At 40.6% G+C, this 27,761-nt stretch overlaps 1 protein-coding gene across 1 annotated transcript; it reads left to right on the top strand.

Moving 5' to 3' along the window:
• The first annotated feature begins 495 nt into the window (after positions 1 to 495).
• On the top strand, positions 496 to 27,393 carry scp2a (sterol carrier protein 2a). Its single transcript, XM_033651000.2, has 16 exons — positions 496 to 653; positions 2,049 to 2,106; positions 2,217 to 2,288; positions 2,592 to 2,723; positions 2,825 to 2,889; positions 3,157 to 3,283; positions 3,426 to 3,489; positions 3,575 to 3,661; positions 3,900 to 4,050; positions 5,290 to 5,437; positions 6,903 to 7,010; positions 10,410 to 10,563; positions 11,957 to 12,053; positions 17,388 to 17,517; positions 24,602 to 24,681; positions 26,805 to 27,393. The coding sequence occupies exons 1-16, from the start codon at positions 600 to 602 to the stop codon at positions 26,898 to 26,900; spliced, it is 1,623 nt and encodes a 540-aa protein (XP_033506891.2). The 5' UTR covers positions 496 to 599; the 3' UTR covers positions 26,901 to 27,393.
• The last annotated feature ends 368 nt before the right edge of the window (positions 27,394 to 27,761 follow it).

The raw sequence follows: 27,761 nt of genomic DNA, 5'->3' as shown, positions 1-27,761 counted from the left end.
ATTAAAAAAAAAACAGAGCAGGCTTTTAGAATAACTTATTTATTTAAATTATCAAAGAGACAAAATATTAAATGTGAAATGATTGAACACAATAAACAAAACAACAAATGAGTGCCTAAAATTTCACATTTTCTCAGCCTCTCCATATATTTATAATTATTTATAATTTATAATCCTTGATAGACACTGCTGCTACTTAGTTTTCATCACTTTATTACAATTACTATTATATATTTATATCTTTCTAGCCCATTGAGTGTGAACAGTTCCCCTGAATAAATAATGGTTGAATAAATGAATGAATGAATGAATGAATGCATGCATGAATATAACAGCAGCCTCAAGTATTACCACATGTTTAAGTGCCAAAGAAAAAATAGCAAAGACTGGTTGGTAAATCATGATACCCATCATCATACCCACATAGAGGTGCTGGTTTTCGTCACCGAGTGACGCATCAGCTGCATCATAGACGATCTTTGCTCTGTAGTGAGTTAGCTGGATCATAGACGATCTTTGCTCAGCTGTGAGTTAGCTGGACTCTGTCAGTGCTGCTGCTGTGAGCTGTTCACGGACCTGTGTGTCTCTGAGAGGAGAACATGACACCTGCAAGGATGAACAGGGTGTTTGTCGTCGGTGTGGGCATGACAAAGGTAATATTAAGTCACATTTTATTATCTCAGACAATTAGCAAGACGTCGTGAACAACCATTGTGTAAGGCTTGAGGCTAGCTTAGTTAGCTAACTCCAGATTGTAGAACTTTGGACTTGTTCCTCTTAAAAACGCGTTTTATTTCAGTAAGACAACAAGTCAGAGGGTAGTTAACTTTTAAAATGAATGTAAGGGACATTAATTGTGCTCATATGGTGTCGACACCTCTCCAAGATCTGTGTCAACACCACACCACACACTGTAAACATTAGCTAGCTAAGTTAGCCCAAACAAGCTAACATTGTGTCAGTTTATGTTTTATTTTTATGTTTAGTTGTAGTTTTCTGGGTCTGCGTTGCTTCCTCGACATCCTTGGCTCTGTATCTAATGTCGACACACTGAGTCCATAGTTCATGGCCACCAGAGGCACAAAGTGTGCAAAGGGTCATCACTGCAACAGGCTGCTGCTGCTGCTGCTGGCACCATGAACTGAGCTGTTAAGCTAGTTTCACCATAGTCAGAACAAGTGTCAGGTCATATGAACAAATTGAGTTTATTAACCTTAATGCTCACAGCTAACAATGAAACAGGTGCATACTTTATACTAAAAATGTAGAACTACATCTATATATGACTTTACATAATAAAAAATATCCACATGTATATACTCACATGCACCCATACATTCATTCTCATACAACCATGTATGCTTTATTTCTGTGAGGTTTGCTGGGTGTTCAGACAAAAAGGCTCTTCAGCAAATCATCAAGACAGCAGAAAGTCACTGGTTGCCTCCTCCCCTCTCTGTCAGTCAATGCAAACAACCAATAACATCATAAAGGACATTACACGTCCCGGCCACCACCTGTTTGAACTGGTCCATCAAATCCAGAACCACCAGATTCACAAATAGCTTCTTCCCAAACAATAATTTCACGAAACAAATGTTGTTAAACATCTTCAGTCTACTAACTGCCACCTCTTGCACGTCAACACCTGCACTTTATTTCAATATTGCTCTTTTATTGTTATTGTTTTATTTATGTTTAATTTTTTTTATGTTGTATTTATTGTATGCACCATGGTGGAGTAGTGCTCCTAATTTTATTGTACTGTAAAGTACAGTGACAATCAAGGAATTCAATTCAGTGCATACAATTTTAATGCAACAACAGAAGAACCCCAAAAAAGCCACTTGCAAGTGAAGGTGGAATTAGGGTTCGAGGGTCTACTGCCTGAGCCATAGCCACCGCTATCTTATGTAATGGTTACGGAGACAATGAAGTTGAGTGCCAAAGAATGTCATAGTGTACTGGAGAACAGGAGGAACAGATATGGATGCTTATGTTGATTGACCTTCACTGTGTCTGTCACACTTTTTTATGTTTTGCTGCAGTTTGACAAACCTGGAGCCCGAGGCGACTATGATTACCCTGACATGGCCAAGGAAGCAGGTGCTTATCTTAACAGAATATAGACGCTGCTCAGTCATTGAAAAGATAACGTATGTGATTATCTGTTAAAGGATCTTGTTGCATAACATGATGTCTACATCCTGTTATAGGTCAGAAGGCTTTGGCAGATGCAGGAGTCCCATATTCTGCCATTGAACAAGCCTGTGTTGGATATGTCTATGGTAAGATGCTGTTAAAGGTTAACTTTGGTATTTTTCAACCAGGATTCAACCCTATTTTCCCATGTTTTTGTTTCTAAATGACTAATGTCACTGAAATAGTGTGCCAACTTTTTATATTCTCATATACATACAAAATATGCTCTCGTAATTTCCGATCTACTGTGTACTCTAAAAGCATAACTTTTTGTAATTTTAAGTAAAATGCTTTGAGTCATGAAAGAAAGTCTCTCATATTGGAATATTCTGAGTAAAAGAGTGCACTGACTCAGGGATAGCATCTTCTTTTCTACCTTCTCCCCTCAGGTGACTCCACATGTGGACAGAGGGCCATTTACCACAGCCTGGGCCTGACTGGGATCCCCATCATCAACGTCAACAACAACTGCTCCACAGGCTCCACTGCTCTCTTCATGGCACGCCAGCTCGTTCGGGGAGGTGAGTGGAGCGGGACGCCTTGAAAGTGATAAAGCACCCTTGGAAAAACCTTGTGCGATTCTTTATCACCCCGAGACTAACAGCATTGTCTCCTGTTGTAGGTCTTGCTGACTGTGTGCTCGCTCTCGGGTTTGAGAGGATGGAGAAGGGCTCTTTGTCTGCAAAGGTATAAAACTGTATGATGTGTGTTGCTGTACTGGATGTAGAGGAGGTGGACAAAATAGCACTTTATATGTGTGCTGATCTACCACTGCCTCAATCAGTTAGTTTGACTGTCTTATTGTATGAACTTGATGAATCCGAACCAACCCTTTTAAACACTAAAATACCTCATACAACCACATTTCAAAAAAATCCACACTATCCCTTTAAGGTGTCGTTTTATACTCAGTAAAAAACAAGTAAAATGTTATTTAAAAATACCTGCTTGTAGTTTATGGACAGGACCAATCCCATGGACAAGCACATGGAGGTGATGATCAACCGCTATGGCATGGTGGCAGCTCCAGCAGCACCACAGATGTTCGGCAACGCTGGCAGGGAGCACATGGAGAAATATGGTACGTGCTACGTGTGTGTTTGACACAGAGATGGCTTACAAGGTCTAAAATGTGAAGCTGATGGTTATATCTCGCATTGAGGTCATGATTTTACCACATCATACACATTAAAGTTTTGTGTTGATATTTTGAATTCTTACAGGCACTAAACCGGAACACTTTGCCAAAATCGCCTGGAAAAATCACAAGCATTCCACCAACAACCCGTAAGACAGCGTTAACTTAAAGAAAAGTTTATTGCTTCAGTAAATCTTTGAATTTATTTTTATTTAAGTGTGTATGTTTATGCAGGTATTCACAGTTCCAGGATGAGTACAGTTTGGAGCAGGTGATGAAGTCCAGGAAGGTTTTTGACTACCTTACTCTGCTGCAGTGTTGGTAAGAGCCTCACTGATCACAGTTAGTGTCGTTATGAGTGTAACTACGGCCCCGTTTCCACCAAACACTTTCAGTACAGTACCTTTGGAACCAAAAGTAACCCTTCAGACATGGTACCTAGACCCTAGCTTTTCCACCAATTTCTTTTTGATCAAAACACAGAGTTATTGATGATAATTACTTCAGTTTCTAACTTCACCATGTCTGTCTGACTGTTCTGTTCTTCTCCTCTCATCAGCCCCACATCAGATGGTGCCGGAGCAGCAGTTTTGGCCAGTGAGGCCTTCGTCAGGAAACACCACCTGGAGAACCAGGCAGTGGAGATTTTGGCCCAGGAGATGGTGACTGACCTCTCCTCCACGTTTGAAGAAAACAGCTGCATTAAGATGGTAAGATACTGTCATTTAATAGTGTGTAACATTCTTTTCTGGATCTACAAACGACACAATATTGGAAGTGTATTAATACTTTGTCAGGGGATGAGAAATGTACCCAACATATGCTACAGCCAAGAACAGAGGGAGATTTTTGATGGCTAAACTAAAGAAACAGTTTTGCATGACAGAGAAGAAAATGTTAACATTATATATTTCTGCAGAACTGGAATACATTAAGAATTATGATTTGCACTATACAGACATTACCAAAAATGTTTTGAGAATGTTGACAAATGGAAGATAAGTAAGTAAGTATTCCTGCCATTCATGGCAACATGCACTCTTTAACATTTAGATTTAATCAAATAAATTTGACCTTTTAATGATATGAATGTAAATACAGCTCCAAGGAAGTTTCTTGAAGACCGACTGTTTAGACAGTGAGGTCTCAGAGTTAGGATTAAAGGCTGCAGTCAATATTTTGGCTGTTGGTAAAGCACACGGGGAGGACTGTCAGAGCATTGAGTTTTATTTGAGTTTTACAAGATGTACTGTTCCCCTCTCTATTTGCACCATTTGTCCACTTAGTCTATCAAATAATGATTGGGTTTGCAGAGATATTGCAATACATCTTTAGTGATGGGTTTTATCTTCAAAGTGGAACTAAACATGTTTTTATACCTCTGTGCTGCAGACAGATGGGGCTGGAAGCATTATGTATTGGGTTTGCCTGTGGCCTCGTGCCTACAGCTGTATCACAGCCCTGCTGATATTCAGTACAACAGAATTCCCTCTTGTGTAATATTGCTTAAGCACTGCTGAGGGCATCACAATAACAACAATACACAGTATCTCATTATTAAAAACTGAGGCTAGGATTGAAGGTTAATTCTTGTCTTATAAGGTAAGTTAAGATAAGATACACCTTTATTGATCCCATAAGTAAGAAGTTCCAGTGTTACAGCAGTCAATGAGAAAGAATCAGATTAAAGATTTCAAAATTAAACTTAAAAAACTTAAATAACTAGGCATGCAAATAAGTAAAAAAAAATACAAGAGACGGCGATAAATAACAATAAAAATAATAATAATAATGAAAATAATAGGAAGTATAAATAAAGTTATACTTATCAGCTGTAGTCCTGTGTGTTTAGAATTTATCAGGACCTGAAAGATAACTCCATTGTGATGAATTTGTTTCCTTAAATGAGTCCCTAGATATACTTTCTTTGTTTTTTTCTTTCTGTTCAGGTGGGATATGACATGTCTCGGTTGGCTGCCAGAAAGTGTTTTGAAACCGCAGGTCTGAAGCCCAGTGACGTCGATGTGGTCGAGCTGCACGACTGCTTCTCAGCCAACGAGCTCATCACATACGAGGCTCTGGGACTGTGTCCAGAGGGTGAGACTACAGCTCTTAAAACCCGACTTTATCCCCCAGCTATTTTAAAACTTGGCTGTTCGGGCAGTTATGAATAATATTTCCACTGCTCTTCTTCCACCTGAATGTAAGGTTATACTTTGAGGAGAATACGTAGACGTGAAAATGGGCCAGGGTTAGGGATGTCATTATCGCAGCATGAGAAGTTACAAACAACAATAAAAACAAAAAAAGGCCACATTTAAAAATCTCTTCACATTGTTTGATCAGCTTTATTGACATAGCAACTGAGTGATCGCACAGAGAGTTGGAGCCCACAGAAAGTTGGCATCTAAAAGTTGCTGCTGCACAGAAGCACCCAGCCACATCTGGGAGGACTGACAGCTTCATCAGTGTTGTCGAACAGCTCAGTTTCCCCTCACTGACACCATGATGCAAGAGTGACTTTTACAAATATTTCCACTCAGGAGATAATTTGAAAAGCTACTTACTGAGTTGCGCCTCTGACTGCAGCGATGTGTTGATGTTAAATTAGATCAAGTTGAATCTTTCGGGCATGAATAACATGTTTTCATTTAATTCGTCAGCTCGTATTAGTGTAATATGCTGATATTGGCCCTCTGTGGTGCCTTCCTGTGGTCGAGAGACAGGCTAGACTTCTCAGTGTTGCATTTTATAGTATTTGTATGATTTATTATTTACTTGTAGAGACTTGATATATGATTGTCTTTCTTTCTATAGCATATTCTAGACACAAAGGCAATTCAGAGCACTTTACATGAGCATAAATGTAGTAAACAAAACAGAAAAAAGGCAATTCATGAAATAGTAATTTAAAAAATGGTAGATTTAAGGGGTTTAAGAGGTGTAAAAGTATAACAATATTAAATATTAATAAATATTAAATTACCACAGACAAAGCGGTGGCAAACAGAAAAGTTTTAAGTGGTTAGGGGGCGAATAATAAATTAAAAAAAACATTAAAACTTTTCAATTAGGGAAAATAATTCCATAGATAGATCAAGATAATTAAATTTAAATTAAAATATAAATTATATAATAAGTTAATTTATATAAATATATGATAAATTATGTGCCCTAAAAAATTGCAATAATATAATAATTTTATAGATAAATTAAAATAATTAAAATGTAAAATAAAATACAGTTATGTAAAACAATTACAAGTAGAGGGTGGGAGGTTTAGGATCAAAGTTTGAAAAGGTTTAAGTGAATTTATTTTCAGGAGTCAGTTGCACTGAAATTAAAAGCAGGTTTTCAGACCCCTGAGACACTGAACTGTGATTGTTTTAATTACATTCACATTTTTTCATATAAAATGTGCTGCTATATATAAACAAAGGTGTTTGTTGTTAATACCATGCATGCACTGATGTCTTCATATTAAAATGTCATAATATTATATTGTATTTTAACTAATTTGAACTGTTTTGTGATCTTCTCGTGTGTTTCTCCACCTCTGCAGGTAAAGCAGGAGAGCTGATTGACAGAGGGGACAACACATACGGAGGCAAGTTTGTGATCAACCCCAGCGGTGGTCTCATCTCTAAAGGACATCCTCTGGGCGCCACAGGTACGCTCAGCCTCTGACTCTTGATTAAGCCTCTTGATATTTACTGGAGGTCAAAGCACACAATACATAATCCGGTCTGGTAGGAAGTGAAAATGCCAGATCAAAGTGTCAAAGTGTTAGCTGCTATTTCTTTGATCTTGTCTGAAGCAGCAGATGCATTGAACTGTCTATAAAGAAGATACTGCCGAACAGCTTCCACAGTGGCCACTAGATGGCGGCATGTGTCACATAGTGATGGCCACCAGGATTGTAACTGCGTAAAGCTGCATGTGAGAGGGCAGCAGGCTGTGGCTTTGGCAAACCTCCCCTGTAATCTCTGCACATGTTAAACTCTTGAGGTATGAGGCTGAGCGAACGCTGCAGCTGACTCACCCAGCCTCTGCAACAGCAGCCCTCATCTTCATCTTCCATCTTTCATATTACACAAAGTCATACCTGCTTAATGGATGAGTTCACCAAAAAAAAATCAAAAAACATATTTTTCCAACAGCAATGTCACTTTCCATAAATCATGACCTGGTTACTCAAGATTATCCACAGACCTTGTTGTGAGCAGCTTCATACAGGTACTATTAAGAATAAAAATGAATTTCGTTAATTTGTGACATTAACGTCTGTTCAGTCTCCTCTTCACCCCATTGTGAACGAGATTGTGTGATTCGCTGGGATGGTGCGAGGGGACAGTATGTGATGACTTAAAAAGCATTGTCTTACAACCCTAGCCGGGTTGTTAATCAGCCGGGTCTCCCCAAGCTGAATCCTGAATCCTGAAGAGATTAAAGACATCTGGAGCCTTGGAGGATCTCAAGTGAACTTTCTACCTCTTTTGGCACCCGGATGTTCGGAGGGAGTGTCCCTCATGTCCAGGGTAATCTTGGGGGCAGGGTCGTAAACATTTGACTGTCCTTGTGGCTTCTCTATTTACTTGTAATCCAGGATCTGGAGAGTTTAGAATACTGGTGTTCCTACAATCAGTTACTTGCTATGTGTTAGCTTGAAGTTGTGAAGAAAACAGTTTTTTCTCGCTTGCCTCCACCGTGAAAGAAGAATCCAAAAAAGGCGAACATTGTTCATGTATTAAAGTAAATGGGCTCCACATTTAACGACAGTAAAACTATCTGTTTAGAAACTCTCACACAACCCGTGCAACACATGCATTTCCGCTAAAACATCACAAGAAGCCCTCCTGCCAACTTTTTCCTTCATTTAACAAGGATCATTAGATTTGTCACTTTCAGATTGTGGTTTTTCTTTGATTAATAATCTTCCTTGTCTTCATTTCTCTCTCCGTCTGCCTTCCGTCCTTTGTTCCGAAGGATCTCAAACATCGCTCCATCCTCCTCATTATTTTTGCAGTTACTTTCCCCATTCATGTCACCAGTACTCCTTCTGTCTCCTGGGTCACTCTCCTGTGCCCCAGTCAGTGCTAAGCTGTCTGATCCCTGGTGTTGCTCCTAATCTTGATTGTGACCTCTCCACTCGGGAACGCTGTGAGCACAGATATTGATGGCTAATTCCCTGAGTCACGCAGGGACCCTATTGCAGGAGGGGATGTGACTCATTTCAGGAGGAAGTGACATGGCATTTAGGGGTATTGAAGTGTCATCGATGCGCAGCTTGGTGCATGCGTTGACTTATCACATGCCTTTACCCTTCAGAATTCAAAAGGCTGAAAAGACATGTTATTATTGAAAGAGCATTTGTAATCTTCTCTCTGTAGAAGAACTCACTTGAGGACGATTAATGAGAGAATTCTGAACGTTCCTTCTAATATGTCTGACGTGATATCCAGACACTATTTATTCTGACAGATAGCCAAGCCTTCAGTTTATTCTCCAGTTGGCATTTAGGCAAGAATTGTACTGACACAAACAGGTCCTCGTGGAGAAGATTAGGAGAGCGCTGCAGAATGTGAAAGACGCACCATGAGGAGGTCTTTGCCCTTAAGTCCTTTAGCTTATTGGGATAATGGAGAAATGCAAAAGCTCATTTAGCAGATGGGATGAAATACTTAGCCATAACGCTAACACAGGAGCTGTCCCTGCCGAGATTAGGGAGTTGTCAGATTAAGGGTCAACTTGTCACCCGTCTCAGTGAAGATATTGTGTTTAACTCGTGCAGAATGCTTCAGTGTCTTCACCTTGAGGCCGAGACATGACGGGATTGGAGCCATTCTCAGTGTTGGTGCTTTATTAATATTCAAAATCACTCTGGTTCCTCACTGAAAATAGTTCTTGTAATTACTATTTTTTTATTCATTTAACTCCTTCACTATAAGGTTTATCAAGACATGCCACACTGATGGTTGATATAGAGAAATGAGAAACATAAATGCACTCTTAGTGAATGAAAATAAACATGTAGTTTAAGAGTGAACATGTGTTTAATCCCAATCTTATCCAGCAGAAAATAAATCAAACCGTCATATTATGCATTGGATGAGTTCAGTTTTTCAATGACTTTAAATATAAACCATATATCAAAAATACCTCTTAAATAATCAAACATGCGACTCACTCGACTGAATGTACTGAATCAACTCTGCTTCTTCTCATGTCTTTCTTCATGTTGTAAATATGGAAAATGCAGCGCTTCAAGTGAGCCAATCATCAAGTTGCTACTGCTGGTGTTTTCCTAGGTAGCTCGTCAATTAAGGATGTCCTCATTCTGTGCAATCAGTGCGATTCTTGCTGTGTTTTGTCATCAGTCATTTTGCTAGTATGTGAGAAACACTGAAGACGAGTCTCCGCACTTAAGTCAGCAGGACACAACCTCTCAGCTGAGCATATAGAGCATGTGGGCAGGGGGGCTGATGCAGACAGATAGATGTGTCATCATGCTCGCATTGTTTTGAATCGGAGGCTCGTGGATGTAAATTGTACATGCATAGTGAATTGCAACTTGTTAATCATCATCATCAACTATTTTATTGGAATCTTTCATTAGAAATTAATATGATAAAGAAGCCGGCTGGACTTGAATGAGTAGTAGGCTGTTTGGCCGGCAGCTGGCGCTTATAGAAAGCTCTAATCCCTCAGAAAAAAATGTACTGTAGAAAGGTGTCTGTCACTTGTCCTTTTTTCGCTCCCTGTGTTTTATGAAAAAGGAAAATTGAGAGGCCTTTTGTTCAGTGCGACAAATGTAGCTTAAAACAAATGACAGTACTTCCACTGATGCAGCGTACAATGTGTATTTTTTTTTTCTTGGAACTCCATTTCAGAGTTAAAATCGAAATAGTTCCTGATAATGACACCTGAGCTTCTTCACTTGTTTCTGTCTTTCTCACTTGTGTGAGCATACATTGTCAGCCATTTACACTTTAAATTACACCACATCCACCTCTATGTGTCACGCCACTCTCACCCTCTTTTCCTTCTCCTCCTCTCTGTGCTCTCTCAGGTTTGGCCCAGTGTGCAGAGCTGTGCTGGCAGCTCCGAGGGCAGGCCGGCAAGAGGCAGGTCCCGGCGGCCAAAGTGGCCCTGCAACACAACATTGGCTTAGGAGGAGCTGTGGTCGTCACTCTCTACAGGCTGGGATTCCCTCAGAAGGCCAGGTGAGGAAGTAGTTAGCAACGATTTGTCAGTAGTTTGGTTATAGTGATGTTGATAGGTTTCTAGCGTAGTGAGTCCCAGGGACCCACTGGTGATTACTTTTAGTGGGGCCGCAATAAAGTTGTGTGTGAGAAAGAATAGTATCAGTAACATTGTTAACACTGTGCTACATTACAGAGAAATACAAAACCGTACTAATGAACCTTCATTAATATAGGCCTATATTTTATCTACAAGTGCACGTCACACACTGAGCGAGCCGCCTGTTAATGACGGGGCAATGATGGTGGGTAATGATTGTGCTAAGTGGCTAATGGGCATGTAGCTACTTCCATGTTTCAGATGATACGTCATGTTCGTAGTCGACCAATGAAGATGAGTTTACATATCACCTTGGGTTCGTCCTTCACCTTCTCAAAATGATCCCACACTTTGGATTTCCTGCCCGACATGTTATTAACTAGCCTGTGGAATAACCGCAGGTACCAGCCCTGGAAATTAGAGGCCGCACACATGCCGCATCTTTAACCGCCTGGAAAACACAAGGTCGGATGCTGGGCACTATTCTTGTGCCGTTTTTTTGCCAGCTTTCAAGAGTGCGGCTAAGCAACCCTGACAAGGCCTATAGCCTATTTACCTGAAATCCTGAGTGCAGAGCTGATCTTCTTCCAGGCACTGTTTATAAGTGTGTAGACCCTTATTTTTTATAATTTATCAGACTGAATATATATACAAAAGAAGGGAAAGATATCTTGTCGGCTGTGATTGGTGTGTAACATGACTCCTGTTTCTCTTCCTGTGTCTGTCCTTTCAAATTAAATTCCCCCATGGTCCAGTCATATAGGATTTGATTTATTTTGACAAGGCACAGCTCCTAATAGAGATTCACGCTTATTTTTTTATTTTTTTCTGCGACTAAGCGACCAATGAAATTTTGCCAGCTAATGACCTTTCTGGTCGACTAATGTTTGGTTGACTATTAGGAGGCAGATAGTAAAGCAAACTCCTTTTAGATTTTTAATGGGTCAAGGATGCAGGGCGCACACCTAGCAACATCACTACAGTGAGATACTTGTAGTGTATATTTTCTAAGTGACCAGTTTTTCAGGCTCGTAAAAGCAGGCAATTTGCTGCAGATTAAAACAGCAGAGGCGTGAGTCATAATAGATCTGTTTCTATATTCTGTAACGGTTCTTCTTTTAATTATTCGGCCTTGTGCTGCAGATACAGTATATTGCTTTATCCAATGTTCCCATTCTGCAACATAATATGTAGATTGAAATTTGTACTGCCTCACATGTCATTTGATCAAGGTGAAGCCTCATACAGCTGAAGTCTTTTTTTCCTCACATGGTGTTTAGTTTGTATGAAGCTGTGTTTTTCTCCTTCCCACAGCTCCCACATCAGGGCAGTTCCCACCAGCTCAGCCAGTGGTCTGGAGCGGTTTAAAGCTTACTCTGTCTTCAAAGAGATAGAAAAACGTCTACAGGAGGTACAGCACACTTTGTATCCAATTAAATCTGTCCGTTTTCTTGGTTCCCTTGTCTTCCTCTCAGTCTACTGATCATTCCATATCACGCAAATGCAAAAATGAGCCCAGAGTAGGTGTTCATTAGTGTTCCATGGAACCATCAAAGAAAAATTAAAGCGATTGTGAGGCTATCATCTTTTCTTTGTAAAGGCAGCGAGCGATGTACCGTGTTTAGATGCTTTAATTGTAAAGCAACACACAGTATGAAAAAGCAGACTGCAGTTTCAGGGCCATATAGCAAACACACTTAAAGCCACAGCAGCTTATAAGTACAGTGATAGTGACCTTCATGGCCACCAATAACACACTGTTGTCAACATTGTCCATTATTTTGTGCAGGCATAATATGTACTGCTACAAGAAAATAACAACATCAATGTCATCTCTATTTGCAGAGCACTGCTTTGGAAACACAGTGATTCACAACTCCGTATTAAAAACATGAACTCTGTTAGTGCAGCACTGACAACATACATTAGTTGAATGTTATTGGGTTTTGTATTACCTGAAAACATGGTCAGCAGGAGCTTTATATCGAGTTCAGGGCTTACAGTTGTGCTTTGATGCATCAGAGGAGATCAGGTGAACCAGTTCTTTATGTGCAGGCTGTTACCATGGGGCTTTTTTTTTTGTATAATGTACAGTCATTGAAAGATAGGCACACTTTGTCACAAAGAACACACAGGCTGTGTTGGACTATACTCATTTATGTTTGCATGCCTGTAGTTTTAAGGGACAGTTCACTCCAAAATCAAAACTACATTGGAGATATTTTGGCCGTAGAGATATCTGCATTTTCTCCAGTGTAGTGGAATTAGATGGCACTCGGCTTGTGATTCCCTAAAAGCGCTTAGAAAAATAAATTTGAATTTTTTTTTTATGGTGATTGAAATACACCTTTGCTAACTTTGTCAGTAGTTTTAGATTTTATTTTAATCTTTAGGCACACATGCTTATTAGTTTTTGTCACATTTTAGTCATTTTTATCCTGCGTAAATCAAGTTATTAATTGTATTCAACTTTTAGTCTTAGTTTCTCCAGCAGCTTTTGATGGGTTCCAGGATGATTTATGTGCACACATTTAATGGATTATCATTTGAAAAGCTCAAAATCTCTTCAACAAATAGTGTATTTTTTCAAGGTTATATTTATTGGGTTGAGGATCATAACAATACAAAACTAGAAAAGCACTCGGAGAGCGCAGACCTCCGCCAAGCAGCTTGGATTTCAATCAGTCAATCAATCAATCAATTTTATTTATAAAGCCCAATATCACAAATCACAATTTGCCTCATGGGGCTTTACAGCATACGACATCCCTCTGTCCTTTGGACCCTCGCAGCGGCTAAGGAAAAACTCCCCAAAAAAACCCCGTTAATGGGGGAAAAACGGTAGAAACCTCAGGAAGAGCAACTGAGGAGGGATCCCTCTTCCAGGACGGACAGACGTGCAATAGATGTCGTACAGAACAGATCAGCATAATAAATTAACAGTAATCCGTATGACACAATGAGACAGAAAGAGAGACAGACAGAGACAGAGAGAGATGCAGGACAGACGATAATGTTAATAGCTTACAACAACATTAATGAAAGTAATACTATTATAATTATGATTCTGGCTATTGTGGTAAATTACGATAAGTATATATTAACATCTGATAGTATACATATGTGACAGTAATCTTATGTGTATAATAACAGTTGAAGTATGACTAATGATGGCAGCAGCAGCAGGAGGCATCTGGCAGGAGAGAGAGAGAGATTAATTACACACAGGTCCGACTCCGAACACACACATGCACAAACTTGCCCTATACATGCACTAAGTGGAGAGATGTCAGAGTGGGCTGCCCATGGACAGGCGCTCCGAGCAGTTGGGCTGCCTTGCTCAGGGGCACAGCGGGTGAACTGGCACCTCTCCAGCTACCAGTCCACGCTCCTGACACTGTTACTTGTCCCATTATCAACCTTTCCTGAAAATTTCATCAAAATCCGTTCAGAACTTCTTGAATTATTTTGCAGACAAACAAACAAACAAACAGACCAACTCCTTGGCGGAGGTAATAAAGGGCATTGAAGATATACATCTCTTTATATACATTCTCTTTTCCAACTTATTCCCTAACTAAAACAGAAAACATTCTCCACACACAAAACAAACAAAAAAAAAGTAGCATATTGAGCACATAAACCTACATGGAAACGTGTTTCAAGATCTCAGTCCACGCTAGTTCATACAGTCCGTTCCTAAGGGCCAGGCCCCATCATTTCCAATAAAGTCCAAAAAAGGGTCCCAGATGTGAAAAAACTTGAATGGCTCCATGGTTCCATAGTGCTCCAGATCCAATATGAACCCACAGGAACAGTATCTGAAATCCACTGAAGAAGAACACACCTCCTAGCACTAACAAGAAGCACCTTGAGCAGCTTCAGTCAAGAGGGGCTAAAGTTCCGTTGTTTTTTTTTTTACTAAAAAATCAATTTCTTTACACATTTTGACCCAGAAGTTATTAATAAGGGCACCACTGCACCCAACAAACTCCACAAATCCATCCATCAGCTCCACCATCCACAGTCAGACACATGCGGCTGCTTATTTACTGCTGAATTACAGCTCAAAACTCATGCTAACGACTGACGCAGCTCCATTGTGAGTGTTTTGCAAGCTGGCGAAACACCCTGGAGCCGGCTGTTTACTGCAGTTGACCTGTCTGTGCTCCGAGCTCATACTGCTCATACAGCATGTGAAAATAACTACAAGCACAACAATTCTCGGCTTCCTAGTTTGAAGCATTTTTGTAATGCGTTTCATAAAACAATTTATCATTCTGTTCTCCTCTTGTCTCATTTTGAATGTCTGATAGCCCACCACTAACATTTTAGTTTTGTGTCGTTAGAGAGAACGAAACGTACATTTTGTCATAGTTTTCATTATGAGAGATGGATTTTTAGCTTGTCTATGTCCCATCTTCATCATGGAAAAAAGGTTGACAAATTTTATCGTTATAGAATTTGTTAATGAAATTAATACTGAACTACACCCGCCAACCGTATCACCACGCAGATGGAAGACTCATGTACTCTTGGATGAGAGGCATGTGCTCAGGACAGAGTGGGTTGTAAACATTAATGGCGTCCACCCCAGCTAGTAGTAGATCTGCGCTTCCTCCTCCAAGGTTACATGATTGGCAGGTGTAGTTTGGTAGTGAGAAAATACTTTCTTCTTAAAACTGCTCACAACAAGGTCTGTGGATTATCTTGAGTAACCGGGTCATGATTTCTGGAGAGACATTGCTGTTGAGTTTTTTAAATGTATTTTTTGGCACTGAGTTCCACAAGCTGAGTGTCATCTAGTTCCATTATATTGGAGAGAAGACAGACATCTCTACGGCTGATATCTCCAACACTCTGCAACTCACACTAAAACAATCTACACTGATACACAGCACTACAGGTAGAAGAAAAAAATGTGTTTTTGATTTTGGGGTGAACTGTCAGTCACTTTAAGGCAGTGTTGAATCCATAAGCAGCTATTTATTTTAACTTCCATGGACCATCTCAGAACCATTTGAGCCTGTGATATGTCATTGATCATCAGTTTAACCTGCGTCTTGGTGGCTGATGCTGCAGTTGTTGGTGCAGAGGAGAGCTACCGTACATTAATGATGCGTAGGAGGAGTGGTAACTTGGAAAGCTTGCTGTAGGACCGCCGAAAAGCCTGGAAGCCTCAGATGGCAGAACTGTATATGTGGAGTATATATCATATTGATTTAAATTCTACTCACTCCCACGTGTCCAGTGCCCACTCCTCTCCTGCACTTTACTTTGTGACACAGAATAATAACTGTGCTGCTCTCGGGTGGATTACTAGAATCAGTGGCTCTGAACAGCTGCAGACAAAGTCAATTTGATTGGTGGTTTCAAGTGTTGGTCATATTTCTTAAGAGCAGACATGATTTGATGACCCACTGCTTGTTCCTGCCAAATATTGTCCGGGTTGTTTGAAGATGTTTCTGTCAGAATTGAACACTGAAAGGAGCTAAAATGTGTGTGGTTCTTAAAAATTGGGTGATTGTGTTCACAGAATATTTTAGAGATGGGTTTTGGCAGAGACTCTCACTTTATTGTGTGAATACACGGTAAGACATGAAAGGCGTGTGATTATTTTGCACCAGAAAGAAAAAACACGCTGCCCCCTTCTTCACTGAAATGACTAGGTGAAGAGATGAACCTTTGTTACATTCAAACCCTTGCCAACGGAGTTCACACTATGCTGCTTAAGCCTGTCGCTGCCAGGAAAAGCTGTCTGTATTTTGCAGTAGGCTTGGTTTTGGTGTCTAGTGACTGTGGCGTCTTTGCCGTGAGGGTGCAGCAGAAGTGTTCAGTTTAACGTCAGTCAGCCAGAGCTTAAGGCCTTTGCACGCTGAGTCCGAAACTTTTGTCCATCATTAAGTTTCTGCGTTTTTCACATCCGTCAGAGCCTTTAGAGACGTTTGACCAAGAATCAATGAAGAAAATGTGGCGAACAAATCATTTCATGACTCAGGCAGCTCACTTTCAACAGGTCAGATAGTAATATTCAGGTGGGTGATGATGAAGAGGGGGAGGATATGGACCACACACACAACGTGGAGGACAGCTCCATCTCTTCATGCAGTTGCGGTGCCAAATGAAAGATAGGGAGGGAGTGGTGACAGCCAGATAGGTAACTCCAGAGAGAAGTGCCTTTTCATTTTGTCATGTGAATTGTGAATTTTCACAATGAATAGAACAATAAAATGCATCGGAATCAGTGTGCTAGGTTTCTTTGCGTAACGTTCTTTTTTCAGATGATGGATTAAAAAAACGCACCGGAAATAGAAACGGAAACAGTGTGCAAAGGCCTCAAAGGCAGCAGGAAGGGATCAAAGAGATGGAGCAATCCAGGAGTATAGCTGTGGATGGAAAATCCTTAGAAGCAATTCAGGAAAGTTTCTCAAATGGATGCTCCAGGTCAAAAAGAAGCTTGGCATTTGGAGGAAGGATAGAAGTATAAAAAAAATAAAAATAAAAAAAAACACTTAAAGAAAAGTGCTCCTGAAGGCAGGGAAGATGCTGCGAGCTCACCTGCAGGCATACATCATGAGCACACATCGACAGTGTTTGTGTAATTACGCTGACTTACAGAGGGGTCAGACAATGTTCCGCTCTCCAGCTTCAATTACAAAACCATACGACACTGATTTAAATTCTTCAAGTGGTGCTGTCTACAGCCGCAGTATGCCAACTCAAAAGCCTTCTTGACTTCTTGCAGGAAGGAGAGCAACTTGTCAAGAAGATTGGTGGAGTGTTTGCCTTTAAAGTGAAGGATGGACCAGATGGGAAAGAGGCGACTTGGGTCGTAGATGTGAAAAGCGGCAAAGGTTCTGTCACCAACGACACAGGTACGTATCCCAATGGAGGTGTTTAATTCTGCTGTCAGTGATAAATAACACTTATTTAGTGTTTTTGTTGCAGCAGTCTTATTTTAAAATGCATTTTTATGGACTTAGTGGTATATAGAACTTCTCGTGTGTGCCAACAGTGCAGGAGAACTATAGTGGCTGATGCAAAAACATGAATGGCCCTATCTAGAGCCAGTGTTTGGTTTGTCCAATCATAGCTACTTAAAGCCCCTTTTATGCTGCCTGCTCAAGGTGGGAATGTCATGCCAATATTCCTCCTCCTTGTTCTGTATAAAAGATACGATCACACAATGGGGGGACAGAGTTGTCTCGCCTTTAGCCAACAATGGGGGTAGTAACAGCACTGAGATGGGGATAGCCGGCAGGACAGGACCATGGTGGGAGGGACTGGTGTGATGTTTTGACAATGTGTTATGTGTGCAACCCAATGCAGGAGATTTAAAAAACAGCTAATAGCAGTTAGCAGCTAACTCAAAGAAGAAGAACAGCAGTTGAAAATGTCAGCAAACTGGGAAGAAATTGAGGTTCAGGAGCACTTAACTCTTCGAGCAGAAGTTGAGATCGGCCGCCATATAACAGGGATGATAATAGATGATCACGTTATGCCCCAGTTATTGTTTAGAAAGTGCTGCTGATGCATATGTCATATGTCAAACTTGGAGACTGACCCTGTTGTGTTGCACATCACGCCTCTTTTGTTTCTGGAACGCCTGCATGCTATGTAATCTCACACAGGGTGATGCATGTATCGTTTGGTTATGTATAAAAAAAGCAAAGGTAGCTTAACGAAGGGACTTTGTAGTGGCCCTATTGTGGGGATCAATGTATAAAAAGGGTTTTAGTAACAACATGGCTGACTATTTGGAGGACCCGCTCCTTATGTACATAGAAAAAGCTCATTCTCAGGTAAAGAAAGCACAATGATTCTTATTTTCAGGTGATTAGAAACTAATGAAAACATACTTACGAATATTACATTTTATGTATGTCATTATATCCATCCTAAATCCAACACACTGGAACTTTAAAGTGTACTTCCATCCTGGGTTTTACTCTCCAACTTTTTGCCTCTTTTGTGTTGTATTGTGTTCAATACAATGATTCACAGAAATATTGCTTTTAAGTCACAATAAGAATTCTGTGGCTGATTTTCCCTCAGTAAGACTTCTTTCTCTCAGCCCATTTCCACACACCTACCTCTTTAGCAGCACTTTGTACAGGCACCAACATGTGACATTTATGGCTTTCTCTTTTTTCGAGAGAACACCCACACATCTGTGTATCACATCCCTTGCTGTGATGATCATAGTCTGTGGTGTTGAAGTAAAACATGTTCCAAACAGGCCGTAGAAACTATTAAATAAATACATTTATTCCCACAGATTAGTGTTGTCAAAAATATCAATCTATTGCTACATTTTGATTCTGAATATTTAAAACCAGTTCAATACTCATTTTCCGCAGTATCGATACACCAGTACCAGCTGGGCTTTAGATTAAACAGAAGAGCAGCTCTGTGTCTCTCTTAGTGTTGTTGGAGAACTTGTGCGTGGAGGAGTATGGTATGGATGTAAACGGTATAGTTTAAATTAATATCTTGCTCAAAAACATATCAGTATATCGTACATAGTCATTATATCGTTCAGCTCTACTGCTCGCTAGCTGCTAAATAATTAACCTCGGCGGCTTCTAGATACTTACAGTTGGGCAGCATACCTCACATAAATCCTGGTTTAGAAAACTTTGAACCAAGATTTAAACTTAAAATTGAAAAAATCTTCACCTCCTGTAGTGCTGTCTTCATTTTAAAAATATTATTGAAAGGATGATATTTAGTTGTTTTTGTGGCTTCAGATGTCAGAGATTGTTTCGGCTGTCTACCTGTGTATCAGATAGGTGCAATCCTAGTGAATTATCAGTCAATCAAGATACACACAGAAGCACAACCACCCTCTCATAAATAGTCTCCTGACTGTTTCCATTAGGCTGCACCCCCTCCTGATGTTCTCTGGATCTAAGCCATTATTTCTGAGGTAACCGTTGCCTCTTCATCTAACTCATTGTTCAGGAAGTGGAAAGAAAATCTTCAGGGATGTCGTCAGATGCTCTGATAAATTCATCCTGATTCTTTTTGCCTTTATTGTATGACAGTTATGCCTTTGTATTTGGTGAGGGAGAGATTTTAGTGCCAGGCCATGTAGCTCTTGAAAGAAGAAATAACATCCTCTTTCAAATCAAAAACTCTGTGCAGGAGAAATGAAAAAACTCTTGTTTGAAAATGTTTTCCTGCTACAGCCTCACTTGGTCTGCTATGACCAGCAGCTCAACTGATCTTGTCTTTTAGCAAACTTTCTGTGTTCCCAACAGTACTGAGTCAGTTTGCCGATTATATTACTCTTCTCTGCCTTTGCTAACGTTACAGTGCATTTTAGCATATCGCAGGTAAACAGTAGTTTAATAACAGAAGTAAATGCAGATGTATTTGATGTTTTATGTAGTTGTGAGGCCCTGTAAAAGAGTAGGGCCTCTAGTTTCGCAGACCGGGCGAGGCGGAGGCGCAGCGCACCTGTACCGTACCACAACTGTAAGTCAATGTTGCGTTTCTCTCGTACGCGCGCGCTCTCTCTCTTTCTCTCTCGCAGTCTCACTCTGTTTCTTTTCTTTTGACTTTTCTAAGATGACAGATGCTGAATATATACTCCCTATCTGATGCTGTGGCTGTTTGTGGTTGGCTGAGAGGGATGTGAACTCATTAGTTTGCAGCTATGTTAATCAAATCAGGTTGGGTTTCCATTATGCGTGCCAAACGTGCCAAACGGTGCCAATCCCCTTTGATCTGACATCAGATGTGACAGGACAGTCGATATAGAGATACATTTATGTGCTGATTGCAGATAGTTGCATTGAATAGTGGTTTTTGTGGGAATTTATTGCATCGTTAATGTGCCTGACATTCTGGAGACCTGCCTGTGAGGTTTTGGTGACGTGTGCGCACTGTCCGCCAGTCAGCGAAACTGCCACTACACCGGCTGCTCTCCGCCTGCACTGACAGTAGACCTGGTTTCAGCTGGCAAGCTTTTAGCGCACCTTCGGCGAAGCCTTTTGGCACGAAACTGTCACTGCTCCAAGCTGGATCTGTCGACACCTTGCCCTGCTGCGCCACCACACCCATCTCAGCGCACCTCGGTCTGCCAAACTACCAAACTGAGCGCGCCTCGGGTTGCACTGCTGGAAACTAGCTCTGTGCAGGGTTTGCCACCCTGCGCCGTGCCGGGAAACTAGAGGCCTATGGCACCAAATTTCCTCGGAAAGGAACAAGAAAGAATCCGTCCATTTGTCCATACATACCTACATAAACAGATACATAAATAACAGGAGTAAACACACTGTACTTCAGGTCTGCTAACGATGATGTCTCTAAAGAAACTGTCTCAGGAGAATCTTAGAAAACGAAGGGAAATGTGGTGCCATCCTGTAATTAGAACACCTATTAAGCAAACTCATTCATTCATTCATTTTCCGTGACCCCTTATCCTGTTGGGGGTCACGGGTGTACTGAACACACAGCTGAATAAGGCGAGAGGCAGGGTACACTCTGGACAGGTCACCAGACTATCACAGGGCTGACACAAAAGCCCTTTTTAGATAGGAATTGTACACATTTGCAGGAAAGCCCAATCAGTCTTTTTTTCAGCATTGGCAGTATAAAAACAAAATTGGGGAGTGCGGCAAAATGGGGGGCGTGAGCAAGTAACAAAACGTGTAGCTCAGCGTGTGACGTAAACAGTGACATACTCAGAGGAAAGCCGCGGCTGGTCAGTTCTTTGGCGATTCTCTCGTAAGTTGGCCCGTCTTTCACCGTCCCTGTCATCTGATGGTTAATGGCCTCTTTGTTTGTGAGGGCAAGGAGGCTGCATAATTCCTTGTCTCCTCAGTTGCTCATTTTTACTGTGTCCGTCAGGTTTGTGTTTCCCTCTTGCTACTAGCTGCTCACTAATTCCTGCTATCAGCTGTTTCCTGTTTATCCACCACCAGTGGGTCGCACGTGCCGCGTCATCAACAGCTCCTCCCACAAGTCTTCAACAGCCCCTCCTGTTGCGGAAGGCCGCCTCGGTCTGTTTAAACCAAAAAAGTTCCGCCAATATGACTACTCTACGGGGCAGAAAATTGGGCACCTCGGATCAACTCGCCAATCCAGCTCTGTGCGTCTAAATGCTCGCAGCTTGCCGGCAAAACGGCCCAACATTTGTGGAAAATCTGGCAGTGTAAAAGGGGCTATAGGGACAGACAACCATTTACACTCACATTCACACCTACGGACAATTTAGAGTCACCAGTCAACCTGCATATATTTGGACAGTGGGAGGAAGCTGGAGTACCTGGAGAAAACCCATGCAGACACGGGCAATGCATGCAAACTCCACACAGAAGGGCTCCCCCACCCTGAGGTCCCATTAAGCAAACTAAAGGTCAAAATTTGATTTTTTTTACACAATCAAACCATGTGTCTGTTTTTCCAGTCGAAAGAAATGATTTAGTAAGTTAAAGCGTCTTTATCTCCTTTACTGCGGCATATTTTCCAGTGAAGTGGAATATTTTAGCTGAGTACAGTTACGAGACTGATTTAAAAAAATTGTTTTCATTTGATTGGACTGCTAAAATGTGGGCAAACTTAGAGTTAAGCGCAATACAGAGCTACAGTGGCATCTGCTGCTGAGTAGGCACCACACACACCTCCCTTGTCGTTAGATGAGGAGGAGGACGAGGGAGAGATGAATGAATCAAGCCTTTGCCACATTGTTCTGGAAATGAAAACAAAAGTTTTGGCAACTGATTCCCAAACACACACATTTTATTTATTTACTTACCTTTATTTAACCAAGAAGTCCCATTGAGATTGAAAATCTCTTTTAGAAGCGAGACCTGGCTGAGGTAGGAGCCAATAGGAACACATTTAAAATGCAACAATTTCAACATATAATACAAAAACCCACAATAAAACAAAAGCTATTCAAACATAGTGGCCTCTCAAGAGATCTGGGGTACATTAAAAAGCAATCACTTGGAGGAGCGTAGCTGGTAACTACCAGAGCTGACACACAGAAGGGAGCAGAGGTAGGCAGAAAGTTTGCAGAAAGTTTGCCCAGTATTGCTTCATAGTTAAAAATATACCAGTGTTGTTGTCTGCAAGTGGTCAATGACGTCCAACCCACCCTTCCTATCTCTCTCCATATTTCTCTGATGGCCAGTCACAATCCACTAATGGTGAATTCAAGGTTTATGTGACCGGTCGCCCAAAGTTTCATTTGATCGGATGAACTTTTGTTCGCATGTGAGTCATTAAAGGGGCAAAAAGCGAAATTGTTTCACCGCTAGGTTTGCTATTGTGCACTGCCTGTAGACCAAAACAAAGTGTGTCATGAGCCACTCCTCCCTCTAGCTCTGCTCTCCAGGGGCCAAGGGCTCCAAGGGCGGGGGGGGGATTCACATGAACATACATGAATGCGCAGCAGGACCGGCTTGTAAACAATGGGATGGAGATCAACACAGAGAGAGGGTGTGTGAGGTCATGCTATACTCCAGATGAAATTACACCTCTAGTTCTTCACATAGCAATTTTTTAATTCCTTCAATCTAGAAATGATGACTTTTGCTTATTGCTCCTTTAAACATTTGAAATAGCTGAAAAGACAGGGGTTTTGCTGTAAAAACACTCTAGTACTGGTCTGATTTTTTTACACCTACTTAGCATATAGCAAGAGATAAATTATTAAGTAACAGAGGGGACAGGATTAAAACTAGGAAAATGTATTTCTCATTTCATGGGAACGTAAAAGCACCGTGACTCGTTGCGTCACAGTGTGCTACGCTTCATTACAGGCGATATGTTTCACACTCATTGTTGCATCTTATATGACAAAGTTGGGTCCTCCTTAGCTAAGAGAAGGGAGCAGCATTGTATGTAGTTTATCTATAAGGCCCTTCTGTACTACCTGGTTACCTCCGCTCTCTGGTTGCATTTCAATGGGGTACTTACAATGTTAGGTCTCAGGATATCTTAACATAAGCTGTGCCCCTCGTTCACTCTTAACTTTGAAAGCGTGGCTTCAAAAATTAAGCTGTGACAATTGGACTGAGCTCCAAAACAAGATTACCTGTTAAACAAAGGAAGAAATTAATGTTAAAAATCCTCTAATTGCCACTTGTGGCCCCCACAGTGGGCGCTCTTAAGGGAAAGTTACATAATCTCACTTTAAAAGGGTTATTATTAAAAAGTTTATAATGACAGTGTATCAAGGAAAACTTGCTTTTTTCGTTCCAGCTATGGACCAACTACCCGGAAACCCATTCCATGCTGGTGGAAAAGTTTTCATAGTATCGTTGTCTGTCACAGCAGGCTGCAGTTTTCAGTGGAAAGGCTCTAAAACACCACCAAACATAACTCTGCAGCTCATACTGAGTTATAAAACTTGCAAAGGTCACTTTCTGTTTAGATCATGTCAAAGAGGCAAATATAACTGTTCAGGCAACTGTTCAGTGACAACAGAGAATTCACCTCACACACATATACGTAACATTTCTATCGGGGAAAAAAAACATGTTTTCATCTGATTTCACTAGTTGATGCCTTTTTAATGTTGATGGAAAAAGATTTTATTCTGCTTTAATAGACGGATTGTGGCCTTCAGAAATTAGTCCTGAAAAGCAGCACAACACGTCCACTTTTCATAATGCTTTCTGAATCCTTGCTCTAGTGAAAGAAACTGTATTTTACTTTTGTGCCTCACACACTTTTTTTTATACATATACTAGAGGAGTATTTCATCCAAATGCCAAGTCTACTCTGAAGTGCTTTTATTTAGAGAACTCTAAGAATGGTAACTAACATTTGTTTTTTTTTCTTCTTGCAACTTCTGAGCACATGGAGGATATTTTTTCTTAATGAGGGCATAAAGAGCAGCAAATGTGCATTTGTTTCTGTGTGTTAGACATTTTAATTCTGATGCATTTGATGTATTGTAATCAGTTATAATAAATGAGCCCCTTAATTTCTTTCTTGTAGGTAAAAAGGCAGACTGCACTTTGGCCATGAGTGACGAGGATCTTCGGGATCTGATGACAGGAAAGCTGAACGCACAAACGGTATGTATTATCCTTATTTATCTGTACTCAGGTGGGGATGAGCATATTCTGTACAAAATGATCTTATAAAGATTAATCATATAATAATCTAGATATAAGATAGGCAGTAGTAAAAGTCACATTTTGGTTCATATGGTTTAGGGTAGGTAGGAAGGTAGGTAGATAGGTTGATAGGTTGATAGGTAGGTAGGTAGGTAGGTAGGTAGGTAGATAGGAAGGTAGGTACATAGGTAGGAAGGTAGGTAGGTTGATAGATAGGTAGGTAGATAGGTAGGTGGTTAGATTGGTAGGTAGGTAGGTAGGTAGGTAGATAGGTAGGTGGTTAGATTGGTAGGTAGGTAGGTAGGTAGATAGGAAGGTAGGTACATAGGTAGGAAAGTAGGTAGATAGGTTGATAGGTTGATTGATAGGTAGGTTGATAGATTGATAGGTAGGTAGGTAGGTAGGTAGATAGGAAGGTAGGTACATAGATAGGAAGGTAGGTAGGTTGATAGATAGGTAGGTAGATAGGTAGGTGGTTAGATTGGTAGGTAGGTAGGTAGGTAGATAGGAAGGTAGGTACATAGGTAGGAAAGTAGATAGATGGATAGGTAGGTAGGTAGATTGATAGATAGGTGGATAGGTAGGTAGGTAGGTAGGTAGGTTGATAGACAGATAGGTAGGTAGATAGGTAGGTAGTTAGATTGGTAGGTAGGTAGGTAGGTAGGTAGATAAGGTAGGTAGGTAGGTAGATAAGGTAGTTACGTACGTAGGTATGTATGTAGGTACGTACGTACGTAGGTAGGTAGGTAGGTAGATAGATAGGAAGGTAGGTACAGCGGTAGGTAGGTAGGTAGGTAGGTAGGAAGATTGGTACATCAGTAGGTAGGTAGGAAGGTAGGTACATAGGTAGGTAGGTAGATAAGGTAGGTACGTAGGTAGGTAGGTAGATAGGTAGGTAGGAAGGTAGGTACATCGGTAGGTAGGTAGGTAGATAGATAGGTGGATCTTTATTTTCTGCTTCTCTCAAACTTAGCAAAGGTACATACAGACACATAACACAAGTTATTTAGTATTTTAGTGACAGAGAAACTTTAGGGAGCTTAAAAAAAAGGTTCCCTTAACAGTGCGGGAAGTTGATTCTTAGACATGATACGGATGTTGACGATTCGTCATCAATTCACAAATGTCAATAAATGATTATCTAAATGTTTATGAATAAGGTAATGTTGATGGAAGATGCCTGGAGATTCCCATCCCTACCGCTCTCCTGTAAATATTAGTTTACAGAGGAACAACAGGCTCAATTATTGGCTGTAATTAAGTACTGTGTCACTTTATGATGCTTGAACATGTCTTGAGAAAGTTCAGTGTGACTGTAACGTCAACAGTTTTTGATAAATCAATGCAGTGGTGATTAGAGTGTGCAGGAAGTCCCTTTTTCTTTTAAATGTGGTTTTTGAAGGATTTGATTCCCTGCACTAAACACAAGACAATACAAATGATGTGCATGTTGCCTTCAACTCATCTATGTCAACACAAGACAATAAACTGTCTAGTACACCTAAAAGCCTCAGTCCTTGCTCTGTTTAATAACTTTCTGACACTCAGGGCAGAGAGGCATGGCAAAGTGTCATGCAGCCCTAGCAATCGGCCGAAATAGGACCAAACTGCACTACTTACAGAGTAGAAGGTAGTAAAAAACACTGGGCAGGATCAAAGACTAAGATTCAGAAAAGTGGTCAAATACAAGAAACTCAGGAAACAAAGTGGAGTGATGACAGAGTGGCTGAGACAAAGAGAATCACTCAGACTAATTAAACAACAGTGGAAGGGTAATGAGGGACAGGTGCAACTAATCAGGGTGGGTTAGTTAATCACACAGGCGGGAGACACACAAGGGCATGGAATGACGTAAAAGAGAGACAAAAGTGCCAGGACCAGGATGTAACAAAGATAAATGAGCTCTGATTGGATTTTGGCAAGCATCACTTCTAGTATGTCATTAGATTTCTGTTTGTTAAAAAATGTCATGTTTTCTTTTTTAGTGTAGCAGAGATGCATCTTTCAGTCACAAACATTCTTGCAGTATAAGTGCATTTTGATGGAGTTTTAATCATTTTCCTCCTCACTCCTGTCCGCAGGCGTTCTTCAAAGGCAAACTGAAGATCACTGGGAACATGGGCATGGCCATGAAGCTTCAGACCCTCCAGATCACACCGGGCAAGGCAAAGCTGTGAGAACCTGTGCTAGCTTGTTTCCCTCTGAGCAACACTTCAAGGACGGATTTGTTAGGAAACTTAATTGAATTTTGCTAATCAACAAGCTCATTGAACACTTTTCATAATGTGCTTGATCTAAAGAGATGATCCATAAAGTTTTAATCCCAGCTGCTACGTTGATATCAGAGCACACTCAGTGCCAAGTACTTAGAGAATTTTTAATATCCTGTAATATGTTGTTTAATCTTGTTGACCCATCTTCTTCAAGTCTGATATAAATGCTGAAACATTCAGAGTCTTTAAGAGCCACTTGCTCATATGCAACATCAGTGCAATTTTCACAATATTCCAACACTGTATGTGCCTCTAATGTCCTGTCTGTCAAATTAAGCTTGTGGTTTAAAGCCGTTTAGGCCTCAACCATTTTGATACATCATTTTGTATAAAATATACATTTGTAAATGATAACAATTATCTAATTTTTTAAGAATAAATCCTTCACTGACAATAACAACCTCTGGATTTATTTCCCTTAAAGGTTGTAATATTTACTTTCTTCTGTTTCATCATATTCTATCAAAATATTGTGGATTACACTTGAGTGATGACTTTGATTTTACAAAACTCTGTTACAGTGTGAGATCAGGTGGATTTCACAACAGAAACCTGGGCCTGGATCAGAGTACACTTGACCTCAAAGTTCAGTTTTCTTGATTAGTGTGGTTGAAAAGGTCGTGTTGAGTATGGTTCATGTGTACTCAGGTACAGTATGCAACAGGTGTGAACACCAATTGTACCAAAAGATGATAGTGGATGCTATTCAGCGTGAGTACAAGGAGTTTTTAGCTGGTTTTGAAACATCTGTTGACAACTGATGCG

The sequence above is a fragment of the Epinephelus lanceolatus genome, chromosome 12 (genome assembly GCF_041903045.1).
Source record: "Epinephelus lanceolatus isolate andai-2023 chromosome 12, ASM4190304v1, whole genome shotgun sequence".
Classification (NCBI taxonomy): Eukaryota; Metazoa; Chordata; class Actinopteri; order Perciformes; family Serranidae; genus Epinephelus; species Epinephelus lanceolatus.
The sequence above is the reverse complement of the archived record's forward strand: the minus strand, read 5'-3'. Positions and strand labels throughout refer to the sequence as shown.

Excerpts from the sequence above, each read along its gene's own strand:
- scp2a (XM_033651000.2), top strand. The coding sequence starts at position 600 with ATGACACCTGCAAGGATGAACAGGGTGTTTGTCGTCGGTGTGGGCATG. Across the intron at positions 2,890-3,156 it reads AGGGCTCTTTGTCTGCAAAG|TTTATGGACAGGACCAATCC; the intron begins GTATAAAACTGT and ends ACCTGCTTGTAG. Across the intron at positions 17,518-24,601 it reads TTCTGTCACCAACGACACAG|GTAAAAAGGCAGACTGCACT; the intron begins GTACGTATCCCA and ends TCTTTCTTGTAG.